General features: G+C 35.8%; 1 protein-coding gene across 3 annotated transcripts in view; it reads left to right on the top strand.

Moving 5' to 3' along the window:
• The window catches only part of KLHDC10 (kelch domain containing 10), a 62,866-nt gene that overhangs the window by 39,086 nt on the left and 9,349 nt on the right, over positions 1-14,431 (top strand). For all 3 annotated transcript variants that reach the window (XM_081537026.1, XM_081537024.1, XM_081537025.1), the window contains 6 exons: positions 7,512-7,733; positions 9,098-9,252; positions 10,353-10,501; positions 12,094-12,178; positions 13,046-13,112; positions 13,742-13,789. In XM_081537026.1, the coding sequence (XP_081393152.1) occupies positions 7,512-7,733; positions 9,098-9,252; positions 10,353-10,501; positions 12,094-12,178; positions 13,046-13,112; positions 13,742-13,789 (726 nt within the window). The remainder of the gene's footprint in view (positions 1-7,511; positions 7,734-9,097; positions 9,253-10,352; positions 10,502-12,093; positions 12,179-13,045; positions 13,113-13,741; positions 13,790-14,431) is intronic.

A 14,431-nucleotide genomic window follows, 5' to 3' on the forward strand; every position in this document is an offset into this window, starting at 1 on the left:
TAGCCAAGTTTCTTTCCAGGCCTGGTTTACTGTTAATATTGTTAGAGAAATACAAATTTATGGGTTTTTAAAGAATATTAGGGGTAATAGTATGTAAATCTTCCAAGGAAAAAAAGAAAGCTTGATTATTTCGGTAAGAATAGATAAGTGGGAAAATGAAACAATAAGAAAGAATGACAAATTAAAAAAAACCTATATATATATAAATAAATATATATAAGATGGCAGGGGTAATGTAAAGAAAATAAATCATGATCAAATTGGGTTTATTTGTGCAATGTAGTACTTTAAAAGGTTAAAAGAATTTGATTCTTCTGTTATCAAAAAACATTTAATAAAATTTGATACTCAGTGTGTTCATTTTATTAAAATCTATTGAACTATACTCTTATGATATCTGCCCTTTTCTATATACACATTTTAATAAAGACTGTTTTAAATCATACTCACTTCTGGTTAAGAAAAAAATTTGTAGACATCCAGGAATAAAAGAAAGTTTGTTTTACTGATAGACTATAAGAAACCAATTGCAAATTTCATATATAAGAATGAAACATTACCAATATCCTCACTGAAAAAGTGAAAACTGAGACAGAAATGGCCATTGTCATCTCCACTGTTCAACCTTGTTCTGAAGGTTTCAGCCAATACAATAAAAGATGGAGGAAAAAAAGGTATGTATATTAGAAAGAGCGGCAAATTGCCATTAATAACAGGATGATTATCTACTATAAAATCCAAGATAATTAATGATAACTAATACTAGAATTTAGAAAATTAGTTGGATAAACTTTAAAGATTAATTACTTTCCTGTATATTAACAAGTGCCTGAGGGCTTTCCTGGTGGCTCAGGTGGTAAAGAATCTGCCTGCAATGTGGGAGACTTGGGTTTGATCCCTGGGTTAGGAAGATCCCCTGGAGAAGGAAATGGCAACCCACTCCAGTATTCTTGCCTGGGAAATCCCATGGACAGAGAGACTGGTGGGCTACAGACCATGTATTAACAACCAATTAAAAAATCAAACCAGTCAATCCTAAAGGCAATCAGTCCTGAATACTCATTGGAAGGACTGATGCTGAAGCTCCAATACTTTGGCCACCTGATCCGAAGAACTCATTGGAAAAGACCGTGTTGCTGGGCAAGATTGAAGGTAGGAGGAGAAGGGGACGACAGAGGATGAGATGGTTGGATGGCATCACTAACTCAATGGACATGAGTTTGAGCAAGCTCCGGGAGTTGGTGATGGACGGAGAAGCCTGGCGTGCTGAAGTTCTTAGGGTTGCAAAGAGTTGGACATGACTGAGCAACTGAACTGAATTAAAATATAAAAGATATCTATTTACAGTTGTACAGAAAATTTTAAAGTACTTAGGAATAAAAAACAATACAATGAAAGCATACTGATGATACAAAAAGATGAGGATAAATGGCTAGAGATTATATTCCTTTATGGGTCATCTCAAAACCTTCAAGAGACTTCCTTAAAATTGAGCTTTTATTTTTACATAATTTCAGACTTACAGACCAGTTAAGAATGATAAATTTTTCCTGTATTCTTTACCTGGATCCTGCAGATATTAACATTTGATCACGTTTGCTTTATCCTGCTCACTCTCTTTTCTTTTTCTTCTCCCCTTTCTCCTCTCTCTATCTGCAATACATATGCATATACATACTGTTTTTCTGTTTGAATCATTTGAGATTAAGCTGCAGACACGATGCTCCTTTACCCTTAAATATTTTGGTGTCTGTTCCTGGAAAACAGATACTCTCTTATGTAATTGCAGAACAAGTATTAGAACTGAGAAATTAACACTATAAATAATGGGCTAAATTAACACTATTATCAGATTTACAGACCTCATTTTGGATTTTGCTAGTTCTTCCAAAAATGTCCTTTATAGTAAAATAAAATCCCTGATCACGTGTTGCATTCAGTTCTCATGTATCTTTAGCCTTAATATTGATAAGTACAGACTAGTCATATTGTATTATGTCCTTCAGCTTGGGTTTCTCTCATGTTTTTTCATGATTACATTCAGCTTATACATTTTGGGCTGGAATACCAACTGAAGTAATATTGTGTTCATTTCATTGCATGTGGTGTTGATTTATCCCATTACTGGTGATGTTAACTTTGATCACCTGGATAAGATGGTATCTTCCCAAGGGGCCTCATAGATTTTTAACATACTGATTCTAAAACCCAATGCAAGAGTACATGGAGAAAAGTAGCTGAGAAGTTTTGAAAAAGAGTAACAGCAGGGAATTTGTCCCATTAGATGTTAAGATACTTAAGAGCTGTCGTAATTAAAACAGTGTAGTAATGGTACAAGTATCAATAAATAGCAGGACTGAACAGAGCCCAGAAACCCAGGCCAATATGTAGTGATGGCTATCACAAGTATGCTTTGCTCAGCACTTGAAATGAACTCATGGCAGCACCAGTGTCTGTCAGACCAAGTTTCTTTTATTGCTTCCAACTTAGACTTAAGATTACTCTGCTCTTAGAAGCCAGATCTTAATATATAAGTCTTACACAGGATATGGAGGCCCTGCAGTAGGAAATGCTTACATAACCAAGAATATTGTGTGCTGCTGTTAATGGATGGCCTTTGCCTGAGCAGCTTGGACTCCAGGAGTAGTAAAAAGGCCTGCCTACCAGTCAGGGGTTGGAGCCACCTGGCACAGTCCAGGCTTCCAAGTATACAACAGAAGACCTGTCTTCTCAGGTAAGGTAATGGTAGGCTTTATATTTGGAAAGAAGTAACCAGTTAAATTGGTTGGATGTCATCACGGACTCAATGGACATGAGTTTAAGCAAGCTCTGGGAGATGGTGAAGGACAGAGAAGCCTGGTGTGCTGCGGTCCATGGGGTCGCAAAGAGTTGGACACGACTGAGCGACTGAACAACAGCAACCAGTTAAATTAAACTGAATTCATCCTTTAGGATACATGATATTTATAACTAGTTAATGCTTTTAGAAGTAAAGGTCCTAAGTTTTTTTAACGATGGCCTTACCACAAATGTTTCATAGCACATCAAGAGGTGGCTTCATCTTGTAAGTGATAGGCTTATTAAGCTAAAATGTTATATTCTGTTTGCAAGCTTTTGCATTTAAGACTGTGTGGTGTCTTTATGTTGACTGTATGCATTCTTAAAGAGCAATAGGTTTTGTGTCCATGGTGATTAGACTTAGATATTGAGATTTTCCTAGTTCTACTCTAGAACTTGTCAATGTAGTATACAATAAAGACCAAAAGGGTAATGGTACAGTTGGACACGACTGAAGTGACTTAGCATGCACACACTACTCTAGCTTCAAAGACAGCTTTTCAGTTCAGTATTGGAGGGATAGCTTTCCATAAGGGGTTTAGGGACAATAGCCTATCCATTTTGTGAGAAATATTAGTGCCCTACCTCATAAAATATACAAAAATATGTTTTGAATATATTCAGGTTCTGAATATGAAAAACCAAAACTAAAAAATTATTAGAAATAAATGAAAATAGTAATCTTATAATTACACTTTACAGGTGGCACAGTAGTAAAAGAATTCTGCCTGCCAGTGCGAGAGATGCAGGTTTAATCCCTGTCTTGAGAAGATCCTTGGAGTAGGAAATGGCAACCCACTCCAGTATTCTTGCCTGGAAAATTCCACGGACAGAGGAGCCTGGTGGGCTACAGTCCATGGGATCGTAAAGAGTCAGACACGACTGAACAGGAGCACAAGGGCACAAGGAATCTTATAATGTGAGATGTAAAGCAAATGAGCCTTTTGTTGCTGTTGTTGCAAAGGAGCCTTAAAAGATTGAGAGATTCAATTGTACAAAAACTTCCATATGTTAAAAGATACCATAAACAAAATTAAAAGACCAGAGTAGGCTGGAAGAAAGAAACAGAATAAATAAATAATTTCTACAAATCTGTGAGAAGACAATACAGTAGATAAGAAAGTGGACAAAGGATATATGATCAGGCAGTTCCCCAAAGAAGTACAAATGGGCCTATAAACGTGATAATCAGGGAAATGCAAATTGGTCTGATACCCATCAGATTGGCACAAACTAAAAATGTTGAAGAGGGCATGAAGAAATAGGCACTTTTATACACTATTGCTGGGTGTATACACTGTTTCAGTCTTTTTGAAAAGGAATATGGCTCTGTTATAACCCTGTTGCATCTGTGACAACTTTAAGTGTATATTCCTTTGACCCCAGACCCAAAGAAATCTTTAGTTACTGACTAGAGAGAAAGAATAGTTAGCTCTTTACTCCCAGCCCTAGGACTTCTTGATGGGATGTTTAATATTTATCAAACGTTGATCAGATGCTCTTAACTCAGTAGTTTAATTTGCATAGATAATGGCATTATTTACAGAAGCCAGCAATTGAACTAGACCAATGCTCTTGATAGAAATATTATGGGAGCCACGAAATTTTAAATTTTCTAGTAGCCTTAAGAAAAAAAGTAAAGAACAGATGACATTAATCTTAATTTTTATTTGATCAGGAGATAAAAAATATCACTTCAACCTATATTCAGATATAAAAATTAGTAACTTTAATTCATTTTTGGATACTAAGTCTGTTAAATCCAGGGAGTATTTTACAATTAAAGCATAACTCAGTTTGGACCAGCCTCATTTCAGATGCTTGGTAGTCATATGTGGCTAGTGGCCACCGTGTTGGACAGCACAGGACTAGCTGTAAGCCCCATAGGACAGAAAGAGGAATGGTCTTATCATTGTATCCTTAGCACCTAGTACAGTACCTGCCACATAGCAGGTGCCCAATAATATTTTTGGCTCAATGAATGAATGGATAAATATAAAGTCATCTTTTCATTGACTTCTCAACCTTTAATCATATAATTTATATTTGTCTCAAAAATAGTTGGCAGTAAACATAAAATGGAATGACTTCTCTGCTGTGCAGTCATTTAGAGAAAATCCTGGAATATACTATATGTCTTTTCATATCTGCTCAAAAGCAGTTTCAAAAATTTCTGTTGGTTCCAGGTAATAAAGCAAATGACACTGTAGAGAATCTTAGAGTTCCTGTCTGTTGACCACAGCAACTCTGTTGAGTTTTTTTTTCATTAAATTTGTCTTGCTAATTCTTAGAAGCATATATGTTTTAAGAAGACCATTGCATAATCCAATTCCTGTCCCCAAAATTGTATCTCATTCTAAGTACAGTATCAAAGTCCACTGAGAGCTGTACACTGTTTTGATCATCTCTGTTACTGTAAACTTTGACCTGAAGTTAATATCAATGAAACTTCTAGTGTCTGTTATACATCTCTATTTTAGATGTTGTGGCGATACAGAAATAATTGCTGTATGTGATTTTTGCCCTTTATTTGGAGAAGAAAAATAAATATTAATGAAATGAATAGAGAAAAAATTTGTAAATTTGTTCAGCAGTTCCTGTGTTCCTTAGTTCTGGTAATAGAAAGGTAAATACAAATACATTCTCTTTCCCTCAAATAGCTTATTGCCTCCTAGGAAGATGCAACCAATAAAGACATTAACCAATAAACATAGTTTAACAAAATAGCAAGTATAGTAAATCTGTGAAGTACACAAATAATATTCCTTCATACAAAGCAAGCTGAGACTCAGTGAGGGTCAGTGACTTGCTCAAGGAAGCAGTTAGAACCTGGATTCAAATCTAGATATTTATAGAAGTTATTGCTCTTCCTTCCACACCACATTTTCTGCTTCAAGATTTTTAGAAATAGAAATTTAGCTCTTGAGATAAATCATAGCTCATGAGTAAACTCCTAACTGATGACAGTTTGCGTAATATTATATTTATTGTGTATTTACCTAGTTATGGTGTAATCATCTTATTAATTGTCCACGTCTATCCTAATATTTGAGTGATGTGGTACTGAACAGTAAGGGCCGCAAGTTTTCTTTTTTTGGCTGTGCCACACAGCTTGCAGGATCTCAGTTTCCTGACCAGGAACTGAACCTGGGCCATGGCAGTGAAAGCCCAGGATCTTAACCACTAGGCCACCAGGGAACTCCCAGGGCCATACAGTTTTATTGATGAGACAGCTGTATGGACTGAGCTCTGAGGTCTTGCTACAACCAGACATTGAAGGCTAGGTAGATCAGGTCAAAGGGCTAAGGGAAGGACTTGGCTTTCCAAGCAGAGAGACAGACTTAAACAGGCAGGAGTGTGAAGGAGCAGGGAAGGCTCTGAATTGCTGTTTTGAGAACTGCTCAGGACCTAAAGGCTGGACTTGAGTGATTCGATGGCCATGGTTTGTTCATTTGGCTTTTAGTTTTTCTAGATCTGTGCAGTTTCATTTCAGTTCTTGTTTCAAAGCATATCGCAGGAAGTAGGATTTTGATTTAAAAAAAAAATATATGTGAGGCCTGTATTAGGCTGGTAATATTTATATAACAGTGTTTATTAGGTGTCCAGCATTGTCATAAATACTAATGTTATACTAGTATCCATTCGTAATATATGAAAGTAGATAAGTCTTTAGGATAACAGACAACCTAGTACCTTATTCCATCCAGTGTATATTTAATCATCTTTGGTTCTATAGCTATGTAAGGATTTGTGTAGACTGGTACAAAAATTGTAAGAATAATAGAAATAATGTAAATTTGAGGGTTTTTTTACTCTAAAATAATCAAAGTAACTTCTAGTGAACTAGTTGACAATTTAAACTTCAGAAAGCTTGCAAATACAGATTGTAGAAACAGCTTTTTTTTTTTTTAATTGCCTGGTTTGTGGGATCTTAGTTTCCCGATTAGGGATGGAACCTGGGGACCCAGCAGTGAAAGTACTGAATCCTAACCACTGGACCACCAGGAAATTCCCTGAAATAACTTTTCTTAATAAAGTTCTTAATAGGATGAAAGATGCTCTTTAAGATAAGTATAGGGATATTCTTTGTTAACTACCATAATGTCTGGAGTGGTGTTTAAATTCTAAACTTCACTATAACTCTTTGAAAGCCAGTTTTCTTTTTAAGTGTAAAATTATATATTGTAGAAAAATCACAGGTTTTATGTACATGTATTTTTATTTATACATGACTCATTCATATTTGTGATTGTATTTATGTAGTTCTCTAATACTTTCAGTTTAATTTAGTTGGCCTGTATTTTTCCTCCTCTAAGGAAATAGAAAATTCTTCCTTTTAGCTTTTGGATTTTCAAAACCCGTCCTCCTTCTTTTCTTGAAAATTCCGTTACCAGCCATTTCTCAAGTTTATGATGCTGTTTTGCCTCCCTTGGGAAAAATCCTTTTACAGATATCAAAATTTGAAAATAGTTCTATGAAATAGAAATGGAGACTAGCTCCTTAAAATCCTAAGTAGTATGTGTGAACATATAAAATAACCTAATTAAAAAAAGTATATCCACATCATAAATTTTCCCTGATTACCTTTTAAAGATAAAATGCTTGCTAGGAAATTTTGCGTGTGTTTTTAATCTGCTGGGCCACCTGTGGAAAACTGTCCTCTTCTCTCCTAGGCCACAGACCTCCACCAGCACGAAGTGGACATCGTTGTGTGGCAGATAATACCAATCTGTATGTGTTTGGAGGTTATAACCCAGATTATGATGAATCAGGAGGGCCAGATAATGAAGACTATCCTCTCTTCAGGGAGCTTTGGAGGTATCATTTTGCTACAGGAGTATGGCACCAGATGGGCACAGATGGCTACATGCCCCGAGAGTTGGCATCTATGTCACGTGAGTGCAAGCAGTTCTGAACTTTGGGCTTTATGAAATATCTGAGAGGTCTGGTTCAATGTTAGGTGTTTTTCTTGTTAAAGATTTTTAAGAATACTAAATCATAATAGTAATATGATTAAGCCCTGTTAATAGGTAGACTCTCACTATGATAATACTGTAGCATTGTATGCAGAATCAACTGTGAGTTGGATCGTCCTGAGTTTGAATTTAGCTGTATGGCACATACTTGCCTAATGATTTTTCACTTCTAGTTCCTTACCCATAAAATGGGATTAATAGCTCAGAGAGTACAACATAAAGTATCATATATAAGCTTGGCAAAATGTAGTAGAAGATCAACAAATGGGGTTTACAGTTGTTGAGCAAAGTGCTTCACACATGGTATCTGTTTAATCCTCACAGCATCTCTGGTGCCGACACTGGAATTCTTGCCATTGTACAGATGAGGAGACTGAGGCTTTAGAGAGGCCCTAAGGACAGTGGCTGTGAGTGCAGGCTCTGGAGCCAGACTGCCTGGGGTTGAACCCTAGCTTGGCAAGGTTCTTTTTAGAAAACCTTCAACAAGTTATTTAAACCTTTCACCACTTTCTATTTCATCATCTATAAAAATGAAGAAGAGAATAATAGTTCCTACCTCATAGGGTTGTTGGAAAGATTAATTTAAAGAGATTAAATAACTTTCCTGAGGTCACATGAGACTTGAAACCCAGCTTTCACTGTCTCTAGAGCTCCTGCTGTTGACTCTAACACTATCAATTGAAGAATTGGTTAAAAAAAAATCATTGAAATGATACAGTAGCTGTATTTTCAGAATATTTGCCATAAGAGAAAGAATATACAAGTGTGTTTGATGACAGGAACAGAAAGTTGCCAGCAGGATATTCATGTTCTTTTTATCAGTGTGGGATTAAGATGACAGAAACTATAATTTAACGTGTAGAGATCATTCCCCTGGAAAAAAACAGAATGATCCTTTTATCCCTTCATCCTGAGTCCCACTGGGTCTTTGCTAAGGCGAAGATGAGCCTTCATTTTCTTCTGCTCTGCTGTGTACTTGAACTATGTTAAGCAGCAGTGGTGTATTGTAGTTCGTATCATTCTGTATTGTTATATACAGTGTTTCATGAATTCCACAAATGTGCATTGAATACATGTCACGTATCAAAGAGTGAGCCATGTGATGTAGTGTGAATTAGATCTTTTTCCGTAGAACTTAACAGTAGTTATATGTCAGTGGTTTGAGCTACTTTCTGAAAGCATTAAAGCAGACATATTTGAGTTTCTTCGGTAGCCTGGGTTAATGTGGGAGTACTTTGCAAGTAGCCAGTACAAAAATGAAATTCATGCTTCTTCTTTCCCAGTTGTGCTGCATGGAAACAACCTGTTAGTGTTTGGAGGTACTGGCATCCCATTTGGTGAGAGCAATGGCAATGATGTCCATGTCTGCAACGTGAAATATAAGAGATGGGCTTTGCTCAGCTGTCGAGGGAAGAAACCCAGTCGTATATATGGACAGGTACCAATCTATGGCCAGTCATGGTGGATGAATTTGTTCAGATTCTTTAGTTCCAGGAACAACATCAGAATATTTATATTACCACCGATTTTTTAAATGGAAAATAAATCCATTGTTACTATTCGATTTTTCAGTTCCAGTGTGAAATTGTAAATCTGGTTGCTTGCCTTCTTCTTTCTGCTTTTTCCCCCCCTCTTTTTTTTCAGGATCAATGATCTAGACCTTAAATGTCAGGACCTCACTTACCCTCAGTGAGAGATTGGGCTATATATATGGTCCCAGTCCTATCGTCTTTAGAGTGATATGATGCCTTGAAGAGCTTTCTAACCTAAGTTTAGAGTAGATGATCCCTGCACTTGGTTAAGAGACTTTTATACAGATCTTAGCTAAAACATAGATTACACAGAAGTTAGCTTCCAGTTAGGTTCTAGTACTTCAGACCTTAGGTTTGAAAAGTTATATACAAAAAGGTAGGAAGCAACTCATCATACATCAGAGACCCTTTGAGAGTAATGGGCTAAGCTTAAAACAGCCAAAGCAATGGCTTCTTTCTCAACTAGCTGGCATTGATACTGATACGTAGCTTCTGGACTGTGTGTAGAAGCACACACTGGATGACTGTATCCCACCACAGGTTTAAACTCTAAGAAATGACTATAGCAAAAGCCAAACTTACATTGAGACGAGTCTGGTGGAAAATGTCAGGTTTTGAGAACTTTCTTACTTAAGGGATTCTGGGGTCTTATTTTCATATCTGCTCCTTCTTCTTAAAGCCATTTTTCTCTAGACTGCTTAGAAAGTGAAGCAGCTTTCAGTGGAAATGCTCATGTCCATGATCTGTAAATTCTTTGGTTGGCTAAGACCCCTAAGGAGCCCTTTGCCCATCTAGACAGAACTTGCTTTCCAGTTGAGCAAAAGTTATTTTTCTAAAAACAATCTCTGTGTTCTCTAAAATCTTTAATCCTTTAAGGGTATGATTTTTAGAAGGTTAAAAAGTACAAGAAAACTTCATAAAACTTGATTTTGGTGTATCTAATAAGTTTACATTCTTTAATCACGTGTTAACGAGGCAGTCTTGTTCACGTCTCCTCATTATCCAGGCTATGGCTATCATCAATGGCTCCCTTTATGTATTTGGAGGGACAACTGGCTATATTTACAGCACAGACCTGCACAAATTAGATCTCAATACCAGAGAGTGGACACAACTGAAACCAAACAACCTATCCTGTGATCTACCAGAAGAGAGGTGAGATTCTAGGATTAAAGCATTCTTTCTTGCTAAGATTTTACTTTTTTTTAGAATATTGGCAGTATGGTTTGAAGAAGCCCTTTGCCCTGGTTGAAATAGCTGACTGGCTATTAGATCCCTGTTCAGCATTAAAGAAGGGTTTTCTGGTGAGGAAATGATATTTTCCTCTGAGCTATAGCATTTTTTTCACATTATTTCTTTTTATGCTTCAGTTTTCCTGCATTAAGAAAGTAGTAGCCCTTTAAAAAAAACAAGTGGTAACAATTGTAACTAAATTTCATATTACCGGCACAACAGTTACTTTCTAGTTACTTTTTGATTTCTCTTCTTAACTTGCATATTAGAATTCTTTGGCTGCCTTGCTTAACAACCTATCCCCAGGAAAGACACAGTGTCTTGCTCATAGTGCTAACTCAGTGAATGTTGATTGAATGGGTGGTTGGATGGATGGAAGAAAGGGAGGGAAGATTGTGTATTTTAAGTGCTCTATTAAACACTCAGACATCACATGATTGTCTTTAGTTACCTTTTAGTAGCAGTCCTAAATAAACTATCTCTCTTTTTCTTTCCTAACAGCAGTTGCCTCTTCTTAGAATTAAACTCACCAGAAAACTTAAAGAGGTGGTTTTTTTCCCCTCTAGTTTAAAAGCAAAGACAGTAAACAATTTTTAATTTACTGTTAGACTATTTTTTGTTGGCTTTTTTTAAATGGCATATGGATGCTAAGGAAGATTTATCTCTATTGTAGTATCTTAGTGCTCTGATTATTGCAGAACTACCATAGGAGGACTTGGGAGATGGCTTGGTACAGGGAATAATTTTGATGTAATATATTTTATCAGCACCAAGGCCTTCAGGAAAAGGAGAAACTAGGTTAAGTTTTCAAAGTATTTTCACATAGTTTCCTTCTTTGAGTAATTTTATGGATATATTATAAATTGTTTCAGCTTTTAGCTAAAACTTGGATAAAAGTTCTGGTAGGTGTTTCATATTATATTCACAGGTTTATGTAGCATGATTTTTTCTGATAATCTTTGTATCTGTTAAATAAATGTCTTAATTTGAAAACCCATAGTCTAGACTTTCTGATTAAATGTAGGCAGGTCACTTTTTAAAACTCTGTAATATTTTCCCCCCTTATACAATTACCACAAAAAGATTACAGAAAATCTGGAAGATACAAATAAGCAAAATGAAGAAAATAAAAAATACAATCTAAACTCAGGGATAACCAGGGTTAACATTTTACATGTATCCTTATAGTCATTTTTCTGTGCATTATTTGTATATCTGTAAATTTTTAGTAAGATTATAACCTATCTGCTCTTATCTAACTGATTTTTTCCAGTCAATGACATGGAAAGAAGTTTTCAGTATATTAACATTCTCTGTGTCTACATTCTTATTGGTTGCATACTAATCCATTTTTTATATTGTATAATTTATCTAACCAATTCATTATTATTAGACACTTGAGTCATTTCCAATAATTTATTATTATAAATAATAATGCAGTAAAAGTCTTGCAGCCAACTCTTATGTAGGTCATTTCCCACTTAATTATAAATGTATTTATTGTATATTTTCAGGTACAGACATGAAATTGCACATGACGGGCAGAGGATTTACATCTTGGGAGGTGGTACTTCTTGGACAGCTTATTCCTTAAACAAGGTACATTAAAAAGGAGAGAGAGAGGAAGAGGGCCAGAGGAAAGGCATTGTTATACTGAGCATAATAAGTAACAGTTCTGTTATGGTAGACATTTTAATTTTCAAGCAGATTCTTTATGAAGACCTATTTTGTGTTGGATGCTCTTTATAATATAAGGTTGAACTCTGTGCCCCTAATGTGCTTTCCCGTTGACAGTTGTGTAACCACACACTGAAAATCCTTTATTAGAATTATCCCTTTGAGCTAGATGAGAAAAGATATTAAAAGAAAGATATAGTAGCTCAAATGGAGCAACTAATTAGAATTGGAACCAGGATTCTCAGAATGTCACATTGCTCTCATTATCAGTGCTGTATATCTAAAAAGGACAGGCCTGTTTAGGACGAGACATCTCTAGCCTTAGAAAGCTGAGCTCTGAAGGGCTTCTGTTCATCCATCCCTGTGGCATCTCTAAATCCACATGTCCCAGAGGAAGTCTATAGGCCTCAGAGCTCCTGGTCTGCTTTGGAACCTTAATGGTCCTTTCCAAGTTTTGTCAAAACTGCATTCCCATATTTACTTACAAACAGTTGCTTTTTTCTGTTATAAAAATGATACATGTTTTTATCACAGAAAATGTGGAAGCAGAATTCCAACTTTTTTCCTCATTTTTTTCTATGACTTAAAAATAATAAAATTATGTATGTGCTTAATTTTCAACTGCTTCATTTAATGTTTTGCTTTATATTAGAATTAGGAAAGATCAGAGAATAGCAAAGGAAAAGAAGCATTTTCAACCAGGAATATGTTTGTACAGGCTGTTGTGAAAAATCTAGTTTTTGGGCTAACTAAAGTTATTTGTGTGTCTTCTTATTTTCTGTCTCCAAGATTCATGCATACAACCTTGAAACGAATGCATGGGAGGAAATTGCAACAAAACCCCATGAAAAAATAGGTAAATTTAAAATATTGATTCATTTATCTTTAATAAATGTACTTTACAGTTGGTTCTGAAAGGGAAAAAGTGATTTTATTGCATTATATGACAAGAAAAATATCTGTTGAACTGGTATTGGAAATTACTTATGGGACTTCCCTGGCAGTTCAGTGGTTAAGACTCATGTTTTCACTGCAGGGGCACGAGTTTGATCCCTGGTGGGGGAACTAGGAAAAAGAAAGAAAGAAATTACTTGTATTCCTTAAGCCCAATTATTCTTCCTCAGCAGCTGAGCAGAGACTTTTAATGGGGATTGCTGAATTCTGTGGCAGAGGGAAATCTGGGCAGGATAAGAAGTAGGCACTTAAGTCAAGATGTACTTGTCTCTTTGTGGGTAAAAGGGCTTGGGAGAGCCACTAGTAACCCTTGCCCACTGCCACCTCACTTTATTTTGCTGACATCTTAACATTATATTATTATGATGGAACTTCTGATGGCTTTATTTGAGTGTGAAATAAGGGAGGGTTGGAAGGACTAGTCAATGTTTGCTTAATGCAACAAAGGGATTGTTTTAAATAACTTATTAATAGTTTGTCTTTTGCTGTATTGTATGAATAATGGAATTTCCATGTTTATGTGTTTGGCAGGTTTTCCTGCAGCCCGGAGATGTCACAGTTGTGTTCAAATAAAAAATGGTAAGGATTTCAAATAGCATGCTGGTTCCATTTTTGTAATTGTATATTCTGAGAATATCTTATTTCTTAGTGATAACCCTAAAAGAGGCATAGCATACCTTTTGGGAGAGTCTATTTCTTGTAGTTTATACTTAAAGGGAAATCCATAAAGTTATGCTTCTCTCAGGAATTTTCAAAAGTAAACTAATGTGGTGCTTGGGTTCCTTCTTATCAGAGAACTCAAAAATAAGCAGTAAGTAAGCTTTTACTATACCACCTAATCTTTCAGCACTGTACCTTAACAGATGTCTGTGGTTATTATGGGTAACACTAATAATCCTGACATACAATAGAGACCTTGGTAGACATTGTATTAACATTGTAATAACTCCTTCAGAGTGTTATTTCATAAAGTTTATTCTGTTCTCCATCTGATGCCAAATAGAACTCTTAGCTCATTCTTTGGCCATGTTACAACACAGGCATTGTATGGCTTCAGAAAGCAGCTGCAGCTACTTTATCTAAGTGTGATAAATGACTCCTCTTTGGAGAACCTTCCTGTCTTTTAATTTACAGTTTATTTTATAGTTGGATATACCACCTTAAAGTTTTGGAGAGGAGGAAGGTGTGTATAAACGAGTTTGATAGCCTATATCCTTTTAG

The sequence above is a fragment of the Giraffa tippelskirchi genome, chromosome 10 (assembly GCF_054371585.1).
Source record: "Giraffa tippelskirchi isolate mGirTip1 chromosome 10, T2T-mGirTip1v1.2.pri, whole genome shotgun sequence".
Classification (NCBI taxonomy): Eukaryota; Metazoa; Chordata; class Mammalia; order Artiodactyla; family Giraffidae; genus Giraffa; species Giraffa tippelskirchi.